Consider the following 27,120-nt stretch of genomic DNA (forward strand, 5'->3'; position numbering starts at 1 on the left):
ATAAAATTAAATTAAATTTAAAAAGAAAAAAGAAAATATCTAATTCAAAAATATTTTTAAAATAATAAATAAATTGAACTTCTAAATTTAAGAAAAAAAGGAAATATACTTTCAGTGAATGACATGTAAAAGAATCCCTGCCTCTAGAAAAAAAAAAAAAAACTACCTAAGACAACTCAAAATAAAAAGTTACTGCAGCTAAAGTAGTTAAATATTTTGCTTTTAAAATATATTAAAATCTTACTAAAACAACTCAAAATTAAAACAACTCTAAGGCATAAAGAAATAAACCTGATAGTAATATGACAATTAAAATGTGAATAATAATAATCTATACAAAATCATAAAATGGACATCAGGTTTAAAGTTAAGACAACGACATATAAAATGGTACTGATTATAAGTAATAGATACTTGGATTTCTTCATAAAACACTGAAAACACAGACAAATCAGAATTTTTTTCAAGCAAAGAAGCTTCTACAAAGCAAAGGATAAAAGGTAGAAACAACCGTTGCAACAAAAATGACAGGCAAATTATTCATTTGAAAAGAGATTTATCCAGAATACACAGATAACAAAAACCCCTCAATAATAGCTCTTCAATAATCAAATTAAACTCTGTACAAAATTGATAAATGAATACTTCTTAAAGAAAATAAGTTCACCCACAAAATTTACCTTATAATGTTCAGTGTCTTCAGTCACCAGAAAAACAAGAATCAAAATGACACTAAGACTATTTCCTCATGTTATTAAAATGAGTATTTTTAAAATGACAAAACAAATGTTAAAAGGATGTATAGAAATGCAAAGCCAAAAACATTACTGGGGGTTACATACAGCCACCATGAAAATAGATATGGAAAAACTCAAAGCTCCAAAGACAAAGTAATGACAAGGAAATTAACGCCAGGGCCGGGAAGTGAGAGTGGGTGGGTGGGAGAGTGGGGGGGGGGGTATGGGGGACTTTTGGGATAGCACTGGAGATGTGAATGAAGAAAGTACCTAATTTTAAAAAAAAAGTCTGTTACCTTGATCTGACCCAAATACCTTGTATACATGTCCTGAAATGTCTGAATATACTTCATAAATATATTCAAATATTACATTGATCAAAAGTTATAAAACTGTTATGATGACAATAACAAATATCCTGATTTGATCATTATATTCAATTATTATACTGTACTCCCCAAATTTATGAGACTTGAGGCCCTAGGGAGTGGGGAGATCTGGTGGGGTTGGGTAGCAGGGACATCCTCTTGGAGACAGGGGAGGAAGAATGGGATGAGAAACTGTCAGAGTGTGGACTGGGAGGGGAATAATGACTCGACTCTAAAAAAACATAAAGAATAATATAATAAAATTTTTTAAAAGGAAGAAAACCAAATCGGGTCTTTAGGCACAATGTTTGAAGAACTATCTTTACCTCTGTGCTTCTTTACGTAGGCGTATAGTTCTTAAATTGTTAATATAGTTTGTGTAGTAATCTCGATGTGCTTTTCTTTCCAGTTTTTCCAAATCAGTATATTCATAATCAGGATCTGTATAATCATACCTTGGCATCTTTGTGAAAATTGTTCTACAAGATAAACAAGGTATCATGTTAAAATGCCCACATAAACCTGTTCAATCAAGATTTAGCAAATACATCTTAGTCATTTTAAATGTCAAGTCAGAGGCATTAAATAGTGAATTAGGACAAACTGCATATTCTGTGACATATGAAGACATCACTGCATGTAGATCTCAAGTGAGGATAAGATATAACCATATGTATGAGCGTGTATATATAGAGTGTGTAGATAGATAGATAGATAGATAGATAGATAGATAGATAGATAGATAGATAGATAAATTTCTTGATGGGAGAGTCTGGCCCTTCTTTTTTAGAAAACAAAAAAGTTTTCTGACTCTTAGAGATTTTCAGGGAATGTACAGAATTAGAAGAAAAAAAAAACACTGAATTTTTTTCACCAGATACACTATTATTAGATTACATACCTTATAGGTACCCTCCCTCTCCCAAAAATGAGGATCATGGAAAAAGCCCTGTGGCTCTATGAGACAGAGAACTACTAAGAAATTTTGCTGTGATGTGGCCTAACAACCTTTTACATTTCATTGCAAAACAGGTTTATGATAATACTGAACTGATTTCCCCAATGCCAAGGCCGAAGCTAGGCCAGCACAAATCATATGATATGAAGCTTGTCCACTCCCTAAAAACTGCTAAAAGTCAGAAACCCTTTCTGGTCTCTGGAACTTAAGGGTCCTTTCTCTCCCGTCCAGAAACCTATCATCGAATACATAGTGGCTATCTTCTCTACCATTTTCCCATTTCAAGTCCAGATCCTGGCTGCAAATAGTCAGGAGACTCTATCTTCTTTTTTTTTTAATTTTTAATATTTTTTATTACGTATTTTCCTCAATTACATTTCCAATGCTATCCCAAAAGTCCCCCATACCCTCCCCCCNATTTTCCTCAATTACATTTCCAATGCTATCCCAAAAGTCCCCCATACCCTCCCCCCGACTTCCCTACCCACCCATTCCCTTTTTTTGGCCCTGGCGTTCCCCTGTACTGGGGCATATAAAGTTTGTATGTCCAATGGGCCTCTCTGTATGTCCAATGGGCTTTCTAGTGATAGCCGACTAGGCCATCTTTTGATACATATAATTCTAAAAGGGAATTTGCTGTCAGCTCCTTTCTAAAAACCAACTGGAAACGGGACAATTTGTTTTCTAACAACTATTTTCTTAAACTTTAGAGTTCATGAATTATCCAATAATAAGTTGATAAAAAGAAAAATTTCATAAAAGACCTTTATAGTATTTTACATGGCAATTGACTTCTTATCCTTTTTAATGATGATAAATTTCCAATAAACTAGAGTTGAATTATTTATAGCTTCTAACCTTCTTCATCTACCTCATTCACCCACAAAGTTTATCAAACATTGAAAGGCTTCCTCTATAATTAACTGATATATGTATATAAGTGAAATTAATCAAATATGTATTTTAAAATCCCTGTATTTCCCATGATTCTTCAATGTTATGTGATAACAGCTTTAAATGAGGTAAAAGTTTGACAGTAATTTTTTTTTTAAAAGAAGGGGAGTGTTTAGTTATTCAAAGATGGTCTTTTCTTTTTTTTTTTTTTACTGGATATTTTCTTTATTTACATTTCAAATGTTATTCCCTTACCAGGTTTCCCCTCTTGAAAACCCCCCTATACTATCTCCCCTCGCCCTGCTTCTATGAGGGTATTCCCCCACCCACCCAACCCACTCCTGCTTCCCTGTCCTGGCATTCCCCTACACTGAGGCATCGAGCCTTCACAGGACCAAGGGCTTCTCCTCCCACTGATGTCCAACAAGGCCATCCTCTGCTACATATGCTACTGGAGCCATGGGTCCCTCCATGTGTACTCTCTGGTTGGTGATTTAGTCCCTAGGAGCTCTGGGGGGGGGGGGTCTGGTTGGTTGATACTGTTCTTCCTATGAGGTTGCAAACCCCTTCAGCTCCTTCAGTCCTTTCTCTAGCTCCTCCATTGGGGACCCCATGCTCAGTCCAATGGTTGGCTGTGAGCATCTGCCTCTGTTTTTAAAGTACCCTACTAGATATTGGACCTAAAAATAATTCCCATATTTAAAGCCCTGAAGATTATAAGAAGGCGAAATGAAGTCCATGGAACTTAATGCCCACTGCACCTCCCCTAAAGTAAAGACACAGGTAGAAAAAAAATTCAGAGCTATTATTACGTTTAGGCAGTCTACTATTAACATACAAATTGGCAAAAAATAACTCTCTTTTACTCTTGAATATACTAAAATTCTTCTATGATGAAGGCCAGAAAATCAAGTATTGGCCACTTTTATCTTATTTGTGGTAATTTAGCAATTTCTCTGAGGTTATAATGTACTTAAATTGAAGTTTAAACACTCCTTACAAACAGAACTATAAAAGCTTTAGGCCAAGTAGAAATATACTTATGAGGTGACAAAACAGGATAACTGTTAATTGGTTTCATACAATTTAATTTTTTTTATTCAGATGAACTCAAACCCATAATTGTATTAAATATATCTATTCTATAGTATGAATTCAATAGTAATTTCTATCATTTATCTATTGGTGTTCATAATATAGTTTTAAAAGTATTTTGCTATATATGCAGCTGGAGCCATGGGTCCCTCCATGTGTACTCTTTGGTTGGTGGTTTAGTTCCTGGCATCTCTCGGGGGAAGGTCTGGTTGCAGTGAGGCAGGAAGGGGAGCTAGGGGGAGCACCCTCATAGAAGTAGGGAAGGTGGTGGGATAGGGGGCTTGAGAAGAAACCGGGAAGGCGGATAATATTTGAAATATAATAAAAATTTAAAAAGAGAAATCCAATGTATTAAAACAAAAATAAAAAATAAGTATTTTGCTTGCCATTCATTTTGTCAAAATTATACAGTAGAGAGTATAAAAGATTAGATAAGTCAAATCCGGTAGCATTCAACAACCACTGTATTCCTCATACAAATGGAAGAACAAAAACCCATTCTGATTACTGACCACAGAAGTTTCTTTCCTTTTTTATAAACACCAGGATCTTGCAGATCTCTGTATATTATCTTGGATAATATACAGATCAAATTGATCAAATTGTAATTTATTAAAATCACATGGTACCTGAAATGTTCATGGTGATCTCCAGACCTGATACTTGTAGCTCTGTCGTTAGGAAAAGCAATCAGTGCATTCTTCGTTGACTCATCTTTTAAGCAATGATCATGAAGGTTTGTCGCTGTTGACTGGAGCATTGCAGCTACAGGTGGAAGATCGTCCTTTTTCTCTGAATCTTTAGCCACAAAGTGTCTTGTGGGATTACTGACCAAGGGGGATATACCTTAAATAAAATTGAAAATTAAGCCAGCATTTAGTACTTTGTATTGTACAATTCCAAAAATTAAGCAAGTATTTGATACACTAGATAACTGGTGCGGTGATTCGAACAACCCTCATAGGCTCATACATATGAATGTGTGGTCATTAGGCAGTGGCTCTACTTGACAACCATTAGGAGTATGGCCTTGATAGAGTAGGTGTAGCCTGGTGGACTAAGTGTGTCACTGGGGGTGGACTTTGGGTTTTCAAATGCCTAAGTCAGGCCCAGTCAGGCCCAGTTGCTCTCTTCCTGATGCATGCCAATCCACATGTAGAATTCTCAGATCCTTCTCCAGCACATGTCTGCCTTTATGCAGCCATGCTCCCCACTATGAAAATAATTGGCTAAATATCTGAAACTGTAAACAAGCCCCAATTAAATGCTTTCTTTTATATAAGTTGCTATGGTCATGGTATCTCTTAACAGCAACTGAACACTGACTAAGACAACTGATTTTAACAAATGCTAGATTTTCAAGTACACTGTGAAAATACAAATCACTTTAATACAATACATGGCCTTATATTAGCCAAGTTAGCAAACTAAACTTTAATAATAAAATATATGTATAATAAAAAGCATACTAATTTGAAGATTTAAATTGACCTATATGAAAATAAAGGCTTTCTTGTTTTTTGTTTTTTGTTAAAGTCAACTGTATATCATCAGGTTCATATGGTTCAATTAATAAAATATTATATGTAAATAGAGGATACTGTACCACACACAAAATCTGAATATAGTTAAAACTAGTTTACATTAACTTCCAGAAAAAAAATAGAACAAATATAACATAGCAATTATTAAAATATTTGAGAATCTGCATAAGACACCTCAAAATAGCAATATAACATCTACTAAAAATATGACAGAAATGTTAATCGTTGCTATAGCCAGAGATCTACTTACATGTAGGCCCATGATATGTATTAGAACAGGCCTTCTACCTTTGATAAGCTTCTTTCAAAAGGGGAAAAGCACTGTTTTGGACATGTTTGATACACATAATCTTATACTGAAAATGAAAATCACATCACAGCTATGTAGGACTAATGTAGTAACATACCAGGATTAATTTTCACTCCAACTTTCCTGGTGAAAGCTTTGCAAGTGCTGCTGAAGTTTAAATGTATGTAAAGAAAAGGTTTCATTGACAAAGACCGTAGATTATCATCTGCCACAGGTCCAATAATCTCAATCACTTGCTTTACTTTAAATACTCCAATTTGATGTGGAACAAATGAACATATCACATTCTAAAGAAAAACAAAATTTAATCAATTTTCTATTGCTAGAATAAATAAAACCAAATCTTAAAATACCTGTTATTTGAACGTCAAGCAACATATTTTCACCACGGGGATTTATAAGCAATTTTAGGAAACATCAGCAGAAAGTCATATGATATTCATTATTGAAAATTTAAGAAATAGAATAGAATAGATAAAAAAAATAAAATAGGGAGCAGAAAGGACAGGAATCTCCCAATTCACCATCTGTACCTAGGAGCTTAGGCTGTTCCAGAGACCTCTGTACACAAGTTCCACCAGGAAGAAGGACATAAATAACTAACTCCCATAAAGATACAGAAGAACACAGGTCAACAGATAGAAGCCCTTAAAGAAGAAACACAATAATCCCTTAAAGAATTACAGGAAAACACAATCAAACAAGGGAAGGAATAAAACAAAACCATCCAGGATCTAAAAGTGGAAGTAGAAACAATAAAGAAATCACAAAGGGAGACAACTCTAGAGATAGAAAACATAGGAAAGAAATCATAACCAACAGAATACAAGAGATAGAAGAGAGAATCTCGGGTGCAGAAGATACCATAGAAAACATTGACACAACAGTCAAAGAAAATGCAAAATGCAAAAAGCTTCTAACCCAAAACATCCAAGAAATTCAGGATACAATGAGAAGACCCAACCTAAGGATAACAGGTATAGAAAAGGAGGAAGATTCCCAACTTAAAGGGCCAGTAAATATCTTAAACAAAATTATAGGAGAAAACTTCCTAACCTAAAGAAAGTGATGCCCATGAACATATTGCAAGCTGGTACAACCACTCTGGAAATCAGTTTGGGGGTTTCTTCTAAAATTGAACATAGTACTACCAGAGGATCAAGCAATACCGCTCCTGGACATATACCCAGAAGATGCAGCAACATGTAATAAGGTCCCATGCTCCACTATGTTTATAGCAGCCTTATTTATTATAGCCAGAAGTTGGAAAAAAAAACAGATGTCCCTCAACAGAGGAATGGATACAGAAAATGTGGTACATTTACACAGTGGGGTACTACTCAGCTATTAAAAACAATGAATTCATGAAATTCTTAGGCAAATAGATGGAACTAGTCCACACTTTGGTCTTCGTTTTTCTTGAGTTTCATGTGTTTTGCAAATTGTATCTTGTACCTTGGGTATTCTAAGTTTCTGGGCTAATATCCACTTATCAGTGAGTATATATCATGTGAGTTCTTTTGTGATTGGGTTACCTCACTAAGGATGATACCCTCCAGGTCCATCCATTTGCCGAGGATTTTCATAAATTCATTCTTTTTAATAGCTGAATAGTACTCCATTGTGTAAATGTACCACATTTTCTGTATCCATTCCTCTGTTGAGGGGCATCTGGGTTCTTTCCAGCTTCTGGCTATTATAAATAAGGCTGCTATGAACATAGTGGAGCAAAACACCCATGGAAGGAGTTACTGAGACAAAGTTTGGAGCTGAGAAGAAAGGATGGAACATCTAGAGACTGCCATACCTGGGGATCTGTCCATAATCAGCCTCCAAACACTGACACCATTACATACACTAGCAAGATTTTGCTGAAAGGACCCTGATATAGCTGTCTCTTGTGAGGCTATACTGTTAAGAACATCATTTTCAAGATTTAACAATTCCTCTATATAGTGTATTTTGAGAATATTAAATATGTATCTATACAAAGTTACCCATAAAACATCAAGTATCAAGACAGAATTGTCTAACAGACCATAGAATTCCAAGCCCTGATTTAAGTAACAAACATACTTGGGGATCTTAAAATGGTATGTGTGGGAGAAACCCTAAATTTGGGAACACTAAAAAGCTTCTTAATATGCATTGGACAAAAAATAAATGAAAATTAAATGTCTAATTAAGCTAAGGATTTTCTTGCAGCCCTAGTCTGTGTTGCAGCACAAACATTCCCCATAGCCTTGCTTCAGAATGTACAAGCATACTTTGCATTGTATATGCATCATGTGACAAAACAGTAATGGATGGTGTAAAACACATGGGCTCACATTTGAAACCACTGAATACTTAAGCTACACACTTTTACATATACACACAAAGTTTTCTATTGTTATAGAAGCATACTTGTTTAATATAGATAATTAAGATATTCAATATTCTTCTGCGAGCATTCCTCATCAAATAAGTATTAAATTTGTATACAATATTTCTATAACTATAAACCTATGGTCACATAAAACCTGCCCAGGCAAAAAAAAAAAAAAAAAAAAAAAAGAGTTGAGTAGAGAATGTTGAAGAGGTTCAGTTTTATAGTGCCTACAAAAATGATGTCAGAGTAGCCAGTTATACTTATACCAGCCCTGGAAACATAGGTGTTGGCCTGGTGCCAATAGGAATGTCCTAGTGTCCACGTTTTCTTTTTGTTTTTCCTCAACACAACAAGCTGCAAACTAGGTAATTATTACACATTTCAAATTTCAAATTTTGATTAAATCTACAAGATATCATTCATGTGATTGTTACACAAAATCCTTCCTGAATGGAAATAAAACATGTTCTTTGAGTTTTGATGGCACTACATTAGAGAACCTATTTAACACACTAGGTTTTCTTAAGCCATACCTGTTTCTGTATATGTATTATAATTTCTTAATACAATAAAAATGTTTTAGAAGCAATAACTATATTGCACACCGGACTTGACCATCACATGTTTTCACTAGCACATTGTAGGCACTTAACAAAAGAATTATGGATTCTCTATGACTGCATTTATAACTAATTCTAGATCACATAAGAGACATACTTCATAAACACTAATAGATCAAATGTGGTTCTTAATTCTCTGTGTAATATTTTAGCAGGAATAACTAGCTTAAGTGTTATGAAAGAAAACAAAGAATGAGCTAGCTTACCTGAATACATCCTTCATCAATTTTGCCCCTTTCAGGATCCATTTTAAAGTGTGCAGTTTTTTTAAAATGGTACATCACAGGAAGTGATATGGACTGATTTTTTACAATACAAAGAATATCTGAATGTTCACCCATGTGACAAGGTGCAAAAGTAAGTGATTTTCCTGGATCAAACTGTAATATGACTGGAAGTCCAGAGCCTGTCAGAGCTAATTCCACTTTTTGAAGTCGATTACCTAAAAATAAATAAATAAATAAATAAATAAATAAACAAATAAATAAATATTGAACACAGTGAGGAGTGTTGGGAAAATCAAAAATGTCCAGCCCACATGATATCACTCTAAAAGTATGATGGTAAATGGGAACCCCACTCAAACATGAGCAAATGCAGTGACTGCCTTCTCTGAGCTACACATAATTTTGGGTCTTGACACAGGAATAAAAGAGAATCTACTCTAATGGATGTACATTCTGAAGAGTAAGACTGACAGAGAGTAACCACATTAACAACTTACAAAGGACTATATGTAAAGGCAAAGTAGAGTAAGACAGAATAAAGAGCCTTAGGGACACTGTTTTAGGTAGAGATATTCAAACAGGCCACTTTTATACACACAGTAACATTTGCCAAACATTACATAGAAACAAAAAACCATGAAAAAATATATTCAAAGCTGAAAGAACAAAGTCAAGAGCTCTAAAGTACAAACTAGCTTCTGATATTAAAAAAAAAAAAACACACATAAGAAACCAAGAATAAACATCGCCTCAGGGTAAAGGATTACACAAAGAAATATCTGTCAAATGGACCTAAGAAACAAGCTAGTACAGCCATTTTAATATGTAACAAAATTAACCTCAAACCAGAGCTAATCAAAAGAGTTGGGGAAGGACACAACATATTCATTAAAGAAAATAATTCCACCAAAACACCAAAAGGCATATTTCAATTCTTAACATCTCTGCCCCAAACACAAGGATACCCAAGTTTGTAAAAGAAACACTACTATAGTTTAAATCACATAGTAAACCTCACTGGCAACTAGGACCTCCCCCAGAGAATCATCAGTAGATAATTTAATGCAATCTCCATCAAAATTCCAACACAATTCTTTAAAAAGGCAATTCTTAACTTCATATAGAAAAACAAACAAGAGGGTAACTGAACAATAAAAGAAGTATTGGAGGTCTCACCATCACGGAACTCATGTAGTACTACAGAGCTAAATCAGTAAGAACCACATGGTACTGGCATAAAAACACTATCTTTTTCAGTGTGATCAAATTGAAGATCCAGACATAAATCTACACACATGGAGACACCTGCTTTTTTGGAAGAATGCAAATAGATCTATACTTCTCACCCTTCAAAAAACTCTATTATAAGTGGGAAAAATCTTCAATGTAAAACCAGATTCACAAAGCCTGATAAAAAAGAATATAGAAAATAACCTTGACACAGGAGAGGACTTTCTAAACACAACACCAATAAGGGCAGATACTATAATCAACAATTAATAAATGGGACTTCATGAAAAGCTTCCATAAACCAGAGTCAATCAGACAAAGCACAAACCTACAGAATATATTTTACCAATTAATATACAACATATATGAAGAACTAAAAAATCCAAATATAAAAAACAAGTAATCCAATTTTTAAAATTGGGATACAGATCTAAAGAAAGAATTCTCAATAGAGAACTCTCAAATAGCTTAGAAATAAAGAAATGTTCGACACCCTTAGCCATCAAGGAAATACTAATCAAACTACTTTGAGAGTCCATCTTATCACTCTCAGAGTGGCTAATATCAATACTACAAGTGACAGCTCATGCTGGTTGGATGTTGAGCAATGGGAACACTCCTCCATTGTTGGTAGGAGTGCAAACGTGTACAGCCACTATGGAAATGTCTTTCTCAGAAAGTTGGGAATTGATTTGATTTACCTCAAGATCCAACTTACCACTCTCGGGAATATTGCCAAAGGATGTTCCATCCTATTACAAACACATTTGCTTATCCATGTTTTTGTGACCTTATTAAAAACAACCTAGATGTCCCTCCAACAATCGAATGGATAAAGAAATTGTGGTACATTTGCACAATAGAGTACTATTCAAGCTGTTAAAAAACTAAAATCATGAAATTTGCAGTAAAATGGATGGAAATGAGAGAGGTAATCCAGACTCAGAAAAAAATAAATATTGTATATATTGGCTTGTAAGTGGATATTAGACATTAAGTAAATGATAATGAAAGCTACACTCTCTAGGTACAGAGAGGTTATGTATAGAGACAAGGTTTAAGGGGGGAAATAAATGGATCTCTCTGCAAAGAGGAAACAATGTATTTTACAGGTAGACTGGGGATGGGAGCAAGGGGCTAAGATATAGGGGGAGATTGTATAGGGGGAGAGAGTGCAGGGAGGGATGACTGGAATTGGGGGCCATTTGTGGGGGTGTAGAAACCTAGTGCAGCAGAAACATCCTGGAATATATAAAAGAGATCCTAATGAGAACTCCTATGGATAATCCATGTGGAGTCTCAACTTGCCATCACATGTTGATAGGTTGCCAAGGGACTCCGGTGGAGCCAGCTTGAGGCAGTAATGCCAAAAAGCTGCTCAGGAGAAATGAATTCCTAGAACTTTTCTCCTGGAGGCCTGACGAAAGTCTGACCCTCCAGCTTGGATCAGTTTGGCAGGCGTAAAGCCTGGAAGCTGTTCTTGAGGATCAGATTTCCATGGTAATTCTCCTCCCGGAAGTTTGGCATTTTCTTCTGAACCCATAATAATCAAATTCCCACCTCATTAGTCTAATGTATAGACTCACATGCACTCTATTAAGCATTACTTTATAGTAAATGTCTTTTAAGATTGAATTCTAACATAGCTAAAGCCTTTCCCAGTGGTCTAAGATCCCAGATAACAGCAAGGAGCTTAACCNATTCAGTAACTAATTTAGCTCTACCATAAAACAATAAAACACTAGCCATTAGCTCAGTTATCTGCAAAAAGAGACTAAAAGTCTCACTGAGATAGAAATATTTACTACAAACTACATTCCACACCAGAGCAAGTTGATATACTATCCTGATAATGGGAATTCTCCAAACTAGATAAAATTTAACAAGGCCTAGAGGATTTCAGGGTCAGTGACACTACATTACTCTTGAAGCCTGTCAAGAGTTAAACCCCCTGGAGAAATTAACAAAGTGTAAAACTCTTGCCTGGCCAGGGCTGAAGCAGGCACTAATCTCTAAGTAAACATAGTCCTTTTAAAGTCACTCCTCTTGCATCTGGAGGGACACTTATCTATAACCTAAACATTTTTCTGGTTCCTGCAAATTCTTTTTGTAGTCACTCCTCTTGCACCTGGGAAACTTCAATGTACCGTATCTGTTATGTTTTACAATTTATGATATTCGCTGTAATATAATAGTTTCATGTTTTACCAGAACATTACATTCAGATTCGACACCTCTCTTGTGTGTGTGTCTCTGTCTGTCTCATCTGACTCTTTGCCCATTTGCTCGAGAGACCTGTTTTTATGCAGGCACAGGAAAAAGAAGGTCTGCGGCAATAGGTGAGGCTTTTTGTGGTGGGATTGTGCTGCATTTGATTAAATTGTTGGCCAAAGAATACCATGGAAATCCCCAAACAATACATGCCATTTCTAAGATATGGGACTGATCTCTGCAAAATGACAGCACTTAATAATTTTGTTGACTTTATACTTACTTTTCATGGTATTAGCGTTATCATCTCTCAAAAATCCATCTTTACTTCCCACAGAATCAAATCTCACAAAGAGAGCATAGTCTTGCCTATGTGAAGGTCCAACATCCTTTTTAGTATCAACTACCAGCCTGTAAATGTCATAATCCATTATTCTTAAGGCAGAGGTGACATATTTTTTTGGCATTTCTGAGTATAAATCATTAACCTAATATTTAAATCTATGCAAGCAGATGGAAATGAATAAAAATACAGCTGTTGCACATTTCCCAAATTTACTAACAAAGGAAGATATATAGTCAATGGCCAACCCTATGGTATAATCTATCTATACCTGAATCTTTCTTTTGTTTCCACCCTTCCTTTACACTTCTCTAGGAAGTTCTGACTCATATCAATTCATTTTTCTCTAATTACTTGTCCACTACCATAAACATGATTAAAGAGCATAAAACTCTGTGAAAATTAATTAATACAAATATTTCTAAGACAAGATTAACTTAAATGTACCAACTTGCCAAAACCTACATCACATGCCATAGTGTATTTTTTTTCCTGGAGGAATTCTTAGCTAAAAGCTAAGGACTCTCTAATAACACATATCGCCCCAGTAGGAACATCTGTTATATATTTGCTTTCTCTGGTGAACTAAATTTATATTACTAATCATGTTCATGGTAATGGACAAGTAATTAGAGAACATCATTTGATATGAGTCAGAACCTCCTAGAGAAATGTGCAGGAAGGATGGAAACAAAAGAAAGATTCAGATATAGATTATACCATAGGGTTAGCCACTGACTATATTTATCTCGCTTAGCAATATGCTATCTCGTCTGTCAGTGGATACTCAAATACACAAAAAGTTGATGTGTAATATTAAATTGGAATACATGTGGTCTTCACAAAACATTCACAAAAAACTTCAAATATTCACACCTAAATTTCCATACTAGACTCCCAAATAAAATTAAGTGCTGTTATAGGAAATAAAATTTGGATTTGTTTCAAGTATATAAGCGTGGAGGAGGCTGCAGAGGTGGCTGAACGGTTAGTAGAACCCAGGCATGGTTCCCAGTAGCCACATTAGGTGACTCATAACAACGTATACACTCAGATAAGAAACACAGACATACAAAGAAAATGACATAGAAATGCTGTGTATGTAGAGCATAATCTTATAGACTTCCCAAAGAAACTTCCTATACAAAATATCATTAGGACAATTTTGATTATATGAGTAGGGCAATTATTGATTAGCTTTCTGCCTTAGTTTTTTTTTTTTTTTTGGTTTGTTTTTTGTTTGTTTCTTTGCTTGTTGTGTTTTCTTTTGTTTTGTTTTTTCCTATTGCTATAATAAAGCAACAGAAAAGATAAAGGTTTATTATAGTTCACAATTCCAGGTCAAAGATCATCAAAGCATAGAAGTCAAGGCAAAAATGTAGTTAGTTTCATAACAGTCACAGTGCAGAGCAGAGAGAAATAAACACATATGTTTATAGTACTCAGTAAGCATACGATTCTAAAACAGAGCATAGTGCCACCCACTCTCAAGGTAATCTTCCATATACATACCATAGGTCAATCTGATATAAGTAACCAATCTGACTATCATGTTCTCTTAAGTTAAACACAATTCAGCCTTCAAAAATATGGTATCACTAAGTGACAATGTTATAATATAAGTATACTGACCATGACCCTCTCACAGGGAAAAATTGTTACAATTAGGTTGGTTATTTATACACAAACATACTAAGGTATGTTGTTGGTCAAACATTGATGGGATTCAGTCAAAAAGGATTTTGTCCCAGTAAGAGCATATTCTTGCCTTCTAACATGTTTACTACGATATCAAACAAGTCTGGTTAGTGTGTAGCTACTATAATTTTCATCAATAATTGACATTACAATTTAATTCACTTTTGCTTACTTTGGGCTGAAACAAAATGTAATGACAATCTTTTGATAAGGGAGTAAGGTCCCTTCATTGGGAACGCAGGACATAAAATCAGTCATATCTATTTTCTTTATTTTGTTTAAGTAGGAGATATTATTTACGGCAATATCTGTCCTTTGATGAATATTTGTTCCCTGTAACATTAAAAAAAAAAAGACAAAAAAATCATGTTAAGGCAAAGTAAATAACATTTTTTTTAAAGTTTTTAAAATTTACAGAATGTAGAAAATGAAGAATATTTGTCTATAAAATAGCATATACCTAAATTTGACTAAGGAACATGATTTAATTCAAAACTTGAGGAGATTCGAGTTAAGTCAGTGATTTGCAAGAAGCACTAATCTGGTTTCATTCAGACTTGCTTGATGCGCCATTTTTGCTCAGTTCACTTACCAGCTCTTCTCCAACACAATCATCTTGCATTATTGCCACCCAGTTTATGGATTCAGGGCTATTGTTATACAAAAGAGCATGCTCAAGTTTTGATGTTCCGAAGAACACAGAACCAAATCGTATACATTCCAATTTCCTTTCACTATTCATGTGAAACAATTCAATGATCTGTTCAACCACACGCACTTTGATGTTCAAGAATGTTTCAGGACGACCTTGCAAACTCACTCTATAAGAAAATAAGATATGTATATGTGTAAGTATTTTCATTATAAATTGATATATTTATTTTCTTCTAAGTATTTGGATCAAGATGTTTGAAATGACAACATAACTAACTCAAAAGACGGAGGGCAGTCATATGCTGCCAGAATTCATCAGATCCTATACAGTGAAATACATGTGTAACCTAATTTAGTCTATACTTGAAACAACGAGGTTGGAAAGCCAAATAATGATATGGCACCAGGGAGTCAATGGAATATTATTATCATTATTTATTTCATAAATACAGGAGCTATATGATCTATAAGAGTAGCTCAAGAATTCTAAGACTCCATTCTAACTCATTTCAACCCAGGCTCAGGCCCAGTTCATTTACATACAAATACCACAATTGCCTAAATTTAAAAAAAAAAATCTCAGAAAAAAATTGCTAAAGAAAAAAAAACTTTCCAATAAAATTTGGTTTCTCAAACTAATTTCAGTTCTCATTTAGCATTCTTGTCACATGATTATTCCTTTCTTATCAACTTAACCCCAACAGAGACCACAAATAACTGGCTACTCTTAAACTATCATCAAAATACTCATTTAGATTTTATTATAACTGTTATCATTATCCACACCATATCTCAATATATCTGTCCTTCCTTTGATCTTGGACATCACACATTTCCCTAGATTTTCATTCTAACACACATGTGTGATCTAATGTTCTAAAGCACGGATCCTCTGTAAACTATTTAAACTCTTACTCTTTCATATTCTGCTCTTCTTTTCAGTTTAATTCTCAGTACTCTATTTTTGCCACCACATATACCCAAAATACCCTGTACCCATCTCCTCTGGACAAAGCTGCTTTCTGGAGCTTAGGACAAGCAAATCTAATAAGCCATAACCATAAACTCCATGATGATTCTGAAAATGAAATTCATCCCACCATCTCATATCTGAACTTCCTTCTGCACATCCTTTCTCCTTTGTTCAGTAACTCAACAAGTGCGTTAAACAGGAATTGTAGAAAATGCCTCAAATCTCTACAGTTCTCTCAGTTTTGCCAACCTTAGCTCTGCCCTTTCCTATTGCGTTTTTGCTTTGGTTTTATAATACTTAGTCAGACTGTCAAGTTATCGTTGTACTGCCTGATCTGCTTCATGCACTGGTGTTACTTTGACTTTCTAAAATGCAAACTGATCCTCAGATTAATTCCCATCCTTCAAAATAGAACCTAACCTCATATCAGGCTCACAACTATATTTCAAAAACCACAACTGTGGCCTTCAGTATGAAATACATCTTATATGCAAGATAGCAGCGTGTGTGTGCACACACACACACAGACAAGAAAAGACTTATAAAAACTCAAAGACATTTTATAAAACATCTCCATTCCTATGTGAACTGAACTGATATTTTATACTTTATTACTTTACCTACAAGTGGTCACTCAGTGTATTAATTGCACATTCATGTATCAATGAACTGAGGCAAATTTCATAAAAATGCTGCCCCATAGACTCTTTACTAGATCCTGTGCCATTTATTTTAATTTCACCTTGCATCACTCCCTTGTACTTCTTCAACTTTGCCTCTGATTCTTCAACAGAGTACAGTTATCTCTAGAATTTCAAATCTGCTACTTTCTCTGACTGAAATAACATGTGTAATCCAAGTTATCATCAACATTCACTTACGCACCCCACACACACACACACACACAAACACACAAAACTTATGTGCTACCTAGATCCAAATTAGGGATGAGTGTGTGATTCAACTACCACTTTGTTAGTGGAATCGTTGGACCATTCACTCATATCCACAAAACTGATACTAGGAGCTGCTGTTATGTGTATCCATATGCTGTTCTCAAGTACTATCCATTGATACTTGTATATCTTGACATATAGGAATAACAAAATGATCTACTACTAGCAAATGAGAAAAAAAAGGTTGGTAAACAAACAAGCAATCAATCTGAAAGAAGAAAACAGGAAATATTTGAGTTTCATATAAGCAATTTTTTTCAAAAACTGTACTACATATTTACCTTGCCATTTCATTTACAATTTGGGCCTGGTCTGCACAGAAATCCACTTTGATGACCATTGATGTTTTAGCCTTTACTATACCACTACTTGGAGAAATGACAATAGGTAACTGACCCTGGTATTCTGCTTTAAACTTCCCTAAGGTGAGTAAAAGACACAGTTTATAGTTAGATACTTAAAATAGATACATATTACACAGATAGCCCACTGTGGAACAACAATAATGGTGTTTATTGTAATTACAGATTCTGACATCACCGAGCAAATCTGAACCCAGCATTGGAATTCAACCTTCACCAGGAGCTAAAAATACTGTATATTCATTTGTGGAAAGTACTTAGAATAAGAGCTCTGAATATCCACATGCATGCTCTTCTATCCGTGTTCTAAACTGTATGTTCAACTACTTATATCCATTTTACAAATCTCTAAAATATGCAATGGATGCTTCAGAAAAATTAACTTTTTGCCCAGGTTTTTCCAATTAATACATGAAGCAATTAAGTGTGAAACATGGTCAATTTCACACCCAGAAAACCAATTTTTTTCTTAGTGGTTTAGTGTTGGGGTCTTTTGGGAGTTTTTTTTGTTTTGTTTTGTTTTGGGTTTTTTTTGTTTGTTTGTTTTACAAAAAATATTTATCCTGGGGTACAGTTTTCATTTGTGTCATTGAAAAAAATATATTAATATTCCATTCAAATTAAATCTGAATTTTAATTCAGAGAAAGTTCATATGCAACACAACTATAATTTGGGGAGATTTTAGATTAAAATGGATATATCCCTAAATGATTATGAAGGAAGAATTTGAAAAGCAAAATATTTTTTTCAATCAAATATTACTCAAACTATTAAGCGTCTTCAGAATCAAAGAATCTTAACCACTTGCCTCAAGAGACTCTATTCTTCACATTGCAATTAAAATGAAAATGAACCTAATATTCTCTTTGTGCTCCCATGCAATGAATATTCACCCATCAAAGAACCAAATCACTAAAAGCTAAATGAATATGATTTAAATTGAAATAGCTATCAGTTTTATTCTTGTGTATCTTTTGAAAAAATATGTAATGGGATATATTGGCTTTGTGTTAATAATCCCCAATGTTCAAGTAGGCAACTAAGAAAACAGTATAGAGGTAAAGAGGATTGTAATTAAGATCTCCTTATGTATTCATCATGCAGTCTCAGGGAGACAGAGCCTATCTACTATTAGTCCTCATATCAGATTGGGAGACAAGGAAATCTTGCACTTAATGATGTTGACCATCTAAACAAAATGATGACAGACTATATCCATTGGTGTCATCAATAAAAACTGTATCTGACAATACAGACTTTTATAAAAACATCTGGGCCTCAATAAAAAATTCTAAAAATAACCTAATCTGGAGAAAAGTGTTCTTTCAGTGACAAATGAATAGAGTAATAAAAGCCTTCAAGGTATCATGTTATGAATGTCAATTTGAGTATGACAAAGAGAGGATATATTTCATGTCTATGATGAAACAGGGATTATACCAAAATTTAGGTATATACTTAAGTAACCATCATACATTAACTGTTCTCCCCTCACGACTAAGGAAATCTCAAATTCAATTTCTTTAAAAACACGTGTCCAATACCTAAAGAGTAAGGCACCGAGGTCTAGTTCAGTCTCTGGATGAGCCTAACAATAACATTACTTCTATAACAGAATTCTGCCTCTCATTCTCAGGAAAATCACCAGTCATATAACAAAGAGGTTGTGATAATACAGATTTTAAGAGGCAGGTTCAATTTTCCTGAGTGATTGGGTATCTAGCCTTTGTAGTCACAACACTTAGGGGACTTTGGTTTTCAGCTATTACAAATGACAGACATCTTTTCTTTTCTTGATGACTCAGAAAATCTATTATACAATATGCACACTTAAAATAATAATTGTAACTCTTCTAAATGTGTGAGCTTATATGACACAAAATATTTACCTGGAGCTTTGCCACGGTTAATAATAGTAATCTCTTTACAATGCACTTTACTATTGGCAACCAATGTGCCAAAATCAACTACTGGTACAATTTCCAGCTGACAGACTGGAATCAGCCTAAAAGAGAAGAGAGGAAGCACACACTTATGTTTAACCAATTAGTAACACCTTCATAGTTAGGTCCATGGAGACTACACACACACACACACACACACACACACACACAAACTCACATACACTTTATATACACCTTTAACTCCTAAAAAGCCATTTCAGTTTATCTATGGGTCCATTGATAACACTGCTGTCAATATGAAAAGTCATACAATAACATATGTAAGCTATAATACACCCTATTTTTAACAAGGAAAATTGTACTTTAAATATAAATATTATTTAACAGACTACTCATTTATCTCAGTTTAGTGTTACTCTAACATACTTGACATTCCTTTTGAAAATCACACAAATACATTAAATGTTTAGAAACGTGTTAAAAAGAAGGAACTGACTTCAATACTTTGAATGATATAAATGTTAAATTAAAGAAAGGAATGATACTATAACAGAACATTTAGGGAATATTATACTTACATTCTGTTGCTGTCATAAAGCAAATACTGACGAAAACCAGCTTAGGGAGGAATGGATTTATTTGGTCTACATATCTAGATCCCACTCTATCATTGAGGGCTGACAGCATAGGAACTCAAGCAAAAGCAAAGGCAGGAAGCACATAGGAACAGTACTTACTGGCTTGCTCCCCTATGGCTTGCTGAGCTTGCTTTCTTAAAAATGATCATCTGACCAGGGAAGGCACTGCCCACAGTAGACTGGACCCACCCACACCAATCATTAATCAAGAAAACACACCCACAGACTTGACTACAAGATAATAAAGAACTTCAATTGAGGGTCTCTCTTCACAGGGGATTCTGGATCAGGATGATCAAAATATGTATGGGGTATAAAACAACATCTCTATACAAAGAAGGTTGATTTGTTACATGTGTCTTTAATTTAATGTGCTCACACATGGCATATATGTAGTGTGCATTTTCAGATATCTTTTAAAATTCATTGTCACATAGGAAGAAATCTTATGACATACTGAGTTTATATTTAAAGTATAAGCTCTATTTTTCAGGATGCTCTTAAATTATTAGTACAATTTAGTAACAACAAACTTCTTATAGAACAGAGATGTGCGAATTACATACCCAATTAGAGGAATATCTAGTACTTTAATTACATACCCAAATAGAGGAATATCTAGGACTTTATTTCCTACAGAAATAAAGATGTGATCAGACGTGTCTTCATTTTTATTAGGATGATATTCCACCATTGCTGTCATCTGAAGGCCAGAAGCAAGCTCCTTATCCAGACTGGTCAACAACAATTTGAACTATTGTGGAAAAAAAGATGAAGTCAACACTATTAGTTCCTTATAAGGAATGATTAGAAGCAATTATAGCTATGGAGTGTGCATTACTATCAAGCATAGATCTTATCCCCCACTTAGCTTTAAAAAAAAACTTTTTAAAACTTTAAACTGAAAAAAAACTTTAAACTGATAAATAATAATTTTATATATTTATGGGGAATGATGATTAGGACTGTACTGAAAATGCCCTTTTAAGATCTTAGTACTTTAGAGTATAAATGGATTATGGCACAAAACTTTCCATTAATGCCTCAATTAATAATTCCTTGAGGAATCAAGAACTTTATGTATCAGATGGTAATTAATAATAATACTTCATTTTTTTTCTCCTAGGGTTTTAAGACAATTTCAGAATCATGAACACATGCACACAGAATTGGAATTCTTACAAGTAGGTAGTAACCATCATTGTATGCATAATGCTACATAATTCTGTAACTTTTTGTCAATTAAAAATAAAAAAAGGAATGAGGCCTTTTAAACACAATATGAAGAATCATATTTTCTATCAGCTTTGCCGTACCTAGTCTCTCCCCTATTCCTTGAACTTGAAGCAAAGAGGTGTTTCTCCAACCCCTCCCTTTCTCCCTCCTTCCTTTCCTCTCTGTGTCTCCCACTTTTCATCATTTCTCCTCCACCTCCATCTCCCTGCCCTTTCCTCTTCCTTCTTCCCTCCCTCTTTCCCTTCCTCTTTCTCCCTCTTTCTCTCCCTTTCTTCCATTCCTTCTTCTGTCTCCTCTCGCTCCCTCTTTCCCTGCCTTTCTCCGTTCCTCTCAGTCTTACTCCCTCTCCCTCCTTTACAGTCCCTCTTTGATTTTCTCTCCTCTATCTCCCTGTCTCTGCCCCACTCTTTACTCCCTCACACATTTCTTCCTCCTCCCTCCCTTCCCTCCACCCTCCATCCCCCCCCCCCCCCCCCCCCCCCCACCCCCCCACCCCCCTCCCCGCTTCCCGTCAGCAAGTACAATCCTTCCTCCAGTTCCTCAGGGGCATAGATTTTGATAACTGGCCAAAGGAATGCTCAAGTGAGGAGGCTACCAGGAAGCTTTCAGTACCCTTAAAGTGTCACCTGTGGCTTCGATGGCTCTTGAAATCTGATCTTCTGGTTCCAACGGCCCAAATTGTGTACAGTAAGAGGGAGGCGGTATACTTTCCCAGATACTGCATCCTGAAACTTCAGCTCCAGAGGATTTACCCGCAGCTGAACTTCCTTCTTAAGGGTATCTATATCCCGAGGGGCTACTGAGCCCCGCTCTGCATCCATTACAGCCCTCTACAGTGCCAGCAACCAGGTGCGGACTTGACCAACTCCGGACTGGCGAGAGACAACAGATGTAGCTAGGTAACAAGCACTAGGAAACAACGGTTGGAATCCCACGTGCGCGTGGGCCGGACCATTCCCGCTGGCCTCATCCTTCTTCACCCAGAAGTCTCCAGTGCTTGTCCCGCCCCGACCACGCCCCCCACATGGATCTGCTGCTTGCTCCACCTACAAGGGAAATTATGCTACCCTCACGTCAGACCTTAAAACCCTCCCCTCTGTCCCTGCCCCTGCAACAAAAGCTCGCGCATGCGCAGTAGCAGTAACCCGCCCCTTCAATGGTATGACCCAAGGCCTTAAGGTGGCAGTTGGAACCGAACTAAGAACTGGGTGGCAAGTGTCAACAAAACAATTTGAAAATAATTTACGCCAGCCTCAAATACAGACATGGCCTGGCAGGATTTCAAAGTGGCATTTGGTATAATGGGCACTTTCCAGGATTTTCTTTTAGGGCAAGCTTAGTGAAAATGATGTGCCTATTAAGGCAGCTACATTTGACTGAAATAAAGGATTTTAATAAGGAGGACAGTGTCAGTGGCCTCTAGGCCAGCATTTCTGTGGTTTGTGTAAGGTCAAACTATTGGATTAATATAAAATTTATCAATAGAGATGAGTAAATAAACAAGTCTATCCATGGTATGCAATAAGTTCTTTGTGACTTTAACGAAAATATTTTTCTTTCTTTTTCCTCACAATTCTAAGGAATAGATCTACTTACTGTCTTAAGCATGCAAGCATTCTACCACTGAGTGACATTCTCAAACTCTATATAATTAAAATTTAAAGAAATGAAATACACACACCTCATATAAAGGCAATCCTATGATTTATTATTGCATAATCTGCAATATCTGGAGCATTGCCCAAGAATCTGCATGTGCAGGATTCCCAGAGGATTTCAATCATGGTGTTCAGTGGCCTCTACTCTGATTATAGAGGCTTTAGAAATGGTATTAGGTAGTTGATGAGTAATTGTTGAAGTTATTGTTTAAGTATAAAGTCAACTTGTTAATTTATTGGAATTGTTGACAGTTGCAACAGGAAGGTAGTTGGCCATCCTCATCCCTTAGCCTCCAGAATGGTATGGTTTAACAGGCCTGAGCTTCCAGACTCTACTAATACTTAGTGAGAATTTAAAGTTTTGAAAACACTCTGTAAAACAGTTTTGAAAATGTTTATTAAGCAAGTCACAAAACTGCCATGCAATTTACAAGTTGTATTCATGGGCATTCATTCTAGAGAAATACAACTTTTTGCATATAAAACTTCAGTATTGCAAATATGAATTTTATTTCTATTAATCAAATCCTGAAATAATCCAATGAAAGCTACTCAGTGATGAATAAAAAATCTATAATACATACATCCTAAAATACTGCTCCAAAATGAGAATCAATGATAGATGTAAAATCCTAGTGACACTCTGAGTATTAGAAATTGTCAAAGTATAAAAGAGCCACAGACCTTAGTATGCCTAGAGAGTTTAGCACAGCTGTCTCCATGATGAAACCAGGCTGTAAAACTCAGCACAGAAACAGCAGCACCTGCCAAAACTAAAACAAAGATAAAATAATCCATCAAAATCCATAGTTATGGGAAAGTCTCTAAATGTCCTAGCCTCGCTTTTTGGCTTCTGTTGTTCTGCTGCTGGCTAAATGAACCTATTAACTGAAGTATGACAATCCCAAATATGGTTTCTGTGCTTAAAAGTTTATGCTGAGAAAGGCTTGGGGCTACATTAGATCCTGACCCCCTAGTGTAGTCCCTGGTTAGTAATAAAGACTATTAGCTTAAAACCATGTCCAAGCAGTTGTCTCTTCTGATAAATATCCTACAACATTTGTGGAGGTCCCACCAAGATCCGATATATCCCAACTCCAAAGACTAAGAGATAGGTTCAAGAGTTCTTAAGTGTAGCTGGATGTTGCTGCCTACAGATAGCAGTTTGTGGAAATAATGAGGCCTCTATAAGCCAGCACAAAGAGGAGCCCTAGACCCCTAATCTGGATTGAGACTAAATAAAAGACAAAGGGTGTTTTAACCAAAAATTTGGGGCCATGGAAATGCCCTGTAACATACCTGTCCAAATGATTGGACCCTGTAGCCACAGGATGGTCCACTTGTCTAAGAGTTATGGTAGCTGCTGCTTGTTTAACAAAAGAAAACAAACAAGTAAACTCTGGGTCATGATCTCATGTTCATATCACCCCACAACAAGGTTAAGGTCCTGGGAGGAGCACCAAAATGCTGGCTGTCTAATGACAGTGTGTTGCAGTAAAAGGCCTTACCCCAGGGTAACATTAAGTCTGGTTTGAGAAGCCCTCCACCATAAATTGGGCTTCCTTCTTACCTGATGACTGAGGTGCTCATCCATGACTGTCATGAGATGAAAGATGAAAGCAGTGACTTTAACTAAAGCAGTGACTAAAACAGTAGTGACTTTAACTAAAATGATTTGGGCCCAAGTCAGGTACCTCATCCCAGAAAGCAGAAATGATTGATCTGATCCAGGCTCTCAGAAGGGGAAAAGGAAAATCCACCACCATATACACAGACCATCAGTTGGTATGCTTTTATGGCTGGGCATGTTCAAGGTATGCTCTATAGAGAATGAGACCTTCTCACCATTGGGGAAAAAAAAAAGCATTAATCTTGGGCATAGACTAGAAGCTCTTTGGCTGCCCTTACAAAATACTGTCCTCTAATGCTAAGCTGCTGACCCTACTTCCTGAAAAAGTGCCCTGAGACTGGTATAGCCTATTGATATTTTGATAAACATACCACTACCCGGTACTGCCTGAGCTCCATGGTAAAGAAAAAAAAATGAACAACTCAAACCTACATGTTTATAGAGGACACCAGAAGGAAATAATCTCCTAGAAACAACTGGTAGGATTGTTGATAACAAACCTTCACCAGATCTTCATCTGGGGTCCACAAACCTTTCTGAGGTTTTCAGACTAAAGAATGTTATAGACCTAGAGTGAATAACTTAAAGTGAAGTGTCTCAGCCAAATGTCAGGTCCGTGCTCAAGTGAATCCAAAACATAGAGCCCTTACCCAGGAAGGTGTCCAAATGAGAGACCAATATCATGATGAACTCTTGGAAAATGGAGGTCACTAAGATCTAGCACGGTCAGAGAGGATAAAGATCCTTGCTAGTTTTTATGCATACATTTTTTGTAGGTGTTTCCCACCTGGACGAAAACTGCTCACAGAGTAGCTAAAAAGCTCCTCCAGGGACTGGTCCCCTTATTTGCCATCCCCCTAGCAATGGAGTCTGACAATGGCTCAGTTTTAATAGCCTAAATGTCTCAACTAATAGCTAAAGCTTTAGACATAGACTGAAAACTTCACTGTGCATATAGATCTCAGAGTACTGGGCAGGTTACAAACAAACAAACAAACCACAAAAAAAAAAAAGACATTTAAAGAAAGTCTAACAAAACTCATTAGAATCCAGCAATGGATGGATAAGCCTCTTTCTTTTACTTTGCCTTGGCCTGCTACACCCCATATAGAGAGGAATTTACCCACTATGAGATAATGTTTGGAAGCCTTATCCCACTGCTTTCTAGGCTCAGAGACCAGCGGCTGGGAGAATTCTCTAACCATTTCATTCTCAAGTCACTAAAGGCACTTTAATCCCCCATAAAGACTATTCATTGGACTATGCAAGAGATCCAGCCAATCTCCAATTCCATCACCAGTTTCTCCTTGTTCTGATCCAGTGATACTGTGTCTGGCATGTAACCAAAGGGTCACTGAATCCAAATGAAAAAGACTCTACACAGTGATTCTATCCACTACTGTGGTTGTTAAAGCATAGCTGGTATTACACCATGGATGAACCACACCCACATCAAGAAAAGGGAAGCCGCAGATGTTGCTAAATGGTCTGTCTCTCGACTATGGACCTATTAATATTAAGGATTCATTTGGCTCCCATACCCTTCCACTCCTTGCCCCTCTACCTCATTTTAAGACTTGTGTTCATTTAGATAACAACAATATTGACAAGTCCCTAAGAGAAGCTGGTGGGTATGTTACAATTGTTTGACAAAATATGCTGCTTCTTATACTTTCCAAACTAAGTAGACAGTTTAATCAGGACCTAGAAATATTAAAACAACACGTATATTCCCTTGCAGAAATAATCCTACAAAACTAAAAAGGCTTAAACTTTCTTTTTATAAGATAAAGGAATCTATGTGTGACTTTAGAGAAATCTGCTGTTTCTGTGATAATTGATCAGGAGTAATTAAAAAGTCTTGTCATGGTTAGAAAATTAAAATAAAAATTTTAAAAATAGAAAAAGACAAAAACATAAGTCAGATAATTGATACCAGTCTCTGTTCTCTTGGTCCCCCTAACTACTCTGTTAGCAGCACTAACTGGCCCTTTAATTCTCATTCTGATTGAAATTAACAGCAGGGTCCTAAATCTTAAACTATCTGGCCAATTATGTATCAGTTCATTAAAATTAATTGTCCTCTGGACCATCTGTACCTTTTTAAAGCAGGATTGAATCCATAATTTGACTCATTCACTGCGACCAATGGGAAATGTAACCTGGCTCCAGACATTAGTAGGTCCTGAGACCTTAGAACAACTGACTCCAGGTTGGAAGTACCATTCAGGATGTAAAACTCAGCCCTTAAACAGAATCACCTGCCAAAACCAGAATAAAGACGTAATCCATCAAAGGCCTTAGTTATGGGAATATTTGTAAATGTACTAACCTTACTTTTTGGCTTCTGTAGTTCTGGCTAATTGTTCTTGTAAACTGAATTATGTCAACCCAGGACATGGTATTGTTGTGTTTAAAAGCTCTCCCTAAGAAAGGCTATATTGGGATCCCAAACACCCAGTGTAGTTGCCGGTAAGATAATAAAGACTTTCTATTGGCTTA

At 35.8% G+C, this 27,120-nt stretch overlaps 1 protein-coding gene across 1 annotated transcript in view; it reads right to left on the reverse strand.

The window, feature by feature from the left end:
- The window catches only part of Cfap47 (cilia and flagella associated protein 47), a 238,201-nt gene extending 216,006 nt beyond the window's left edge, over nucleotides 1–22,195 (reverse strand). Inside the window, exons 1-11 of the mRNA XM_021153316.2 lie at nucleotides 21,957–22,195; nucleotides 20,697–20,848; nucleotides 19,442–19,557; nucleotides 17,471–17,609; nucleotides 15,199–15,427; nucleotides 14,779–14,939; nucleotides 12,849–12,976; nucleotides 9,104–9,339; nucleotides 6,004–6,193; nucleotides 4,682–4,898; nucleotides 1,432–1,584 (exon numbers count right to left, since the gene is read on the reverse strand). Of these exons, the coding sequence (XP_021008975.2) occupies nucleotides 1,432–1,584; nucleotides 4,682–4,898; nucleotides 6,004–6,193; nucleotides 9,104–9,339; nucleotides 12,849–12,976; nucleotides 14,779–14,939; nucleotides 15,199–15,427; nucleotides 17,471–17,609; nucleotides 19,442–19,557; nucleotides 20,697–20,848; nucleotides 21,957–22,151 (1,916 nt within the window). The 5' untranslated portion in view covers nucleotides 22,152–22,195. The remainder of the gene's footprint in view (nucleotides 1–1,431; nucleotides 1,585–4,681; nucleotides 4,899–6,003; nucleotides 6,194–9,103; nucleotides 9,340–12,848; nucleotides 12,977–14,778; nucleotides 14,940–15,198; nucleotides 15,428–17,470; nucleotides 17,610–19,441; nucleotides 19,558–20,696; nucleotides 20,849–21,956) is intronic.
- Nucleotides 22,196–27,120: the final 4,925 nt, after the last annotated feature.

The sequence above is a fragment of the Mus caroli genome, chromosome X (genome assembly GCF_900094665.2).
Source record: "Mus caroli chromosome X, CAROLI_EIJ_v1.1, whole genome shotgun sequence".
Lineage (NCBI taxonomy): Eukaryota > Metazoa > Chordata > Mammalia > Rodentia > Muridae > Mus > Mus caroli.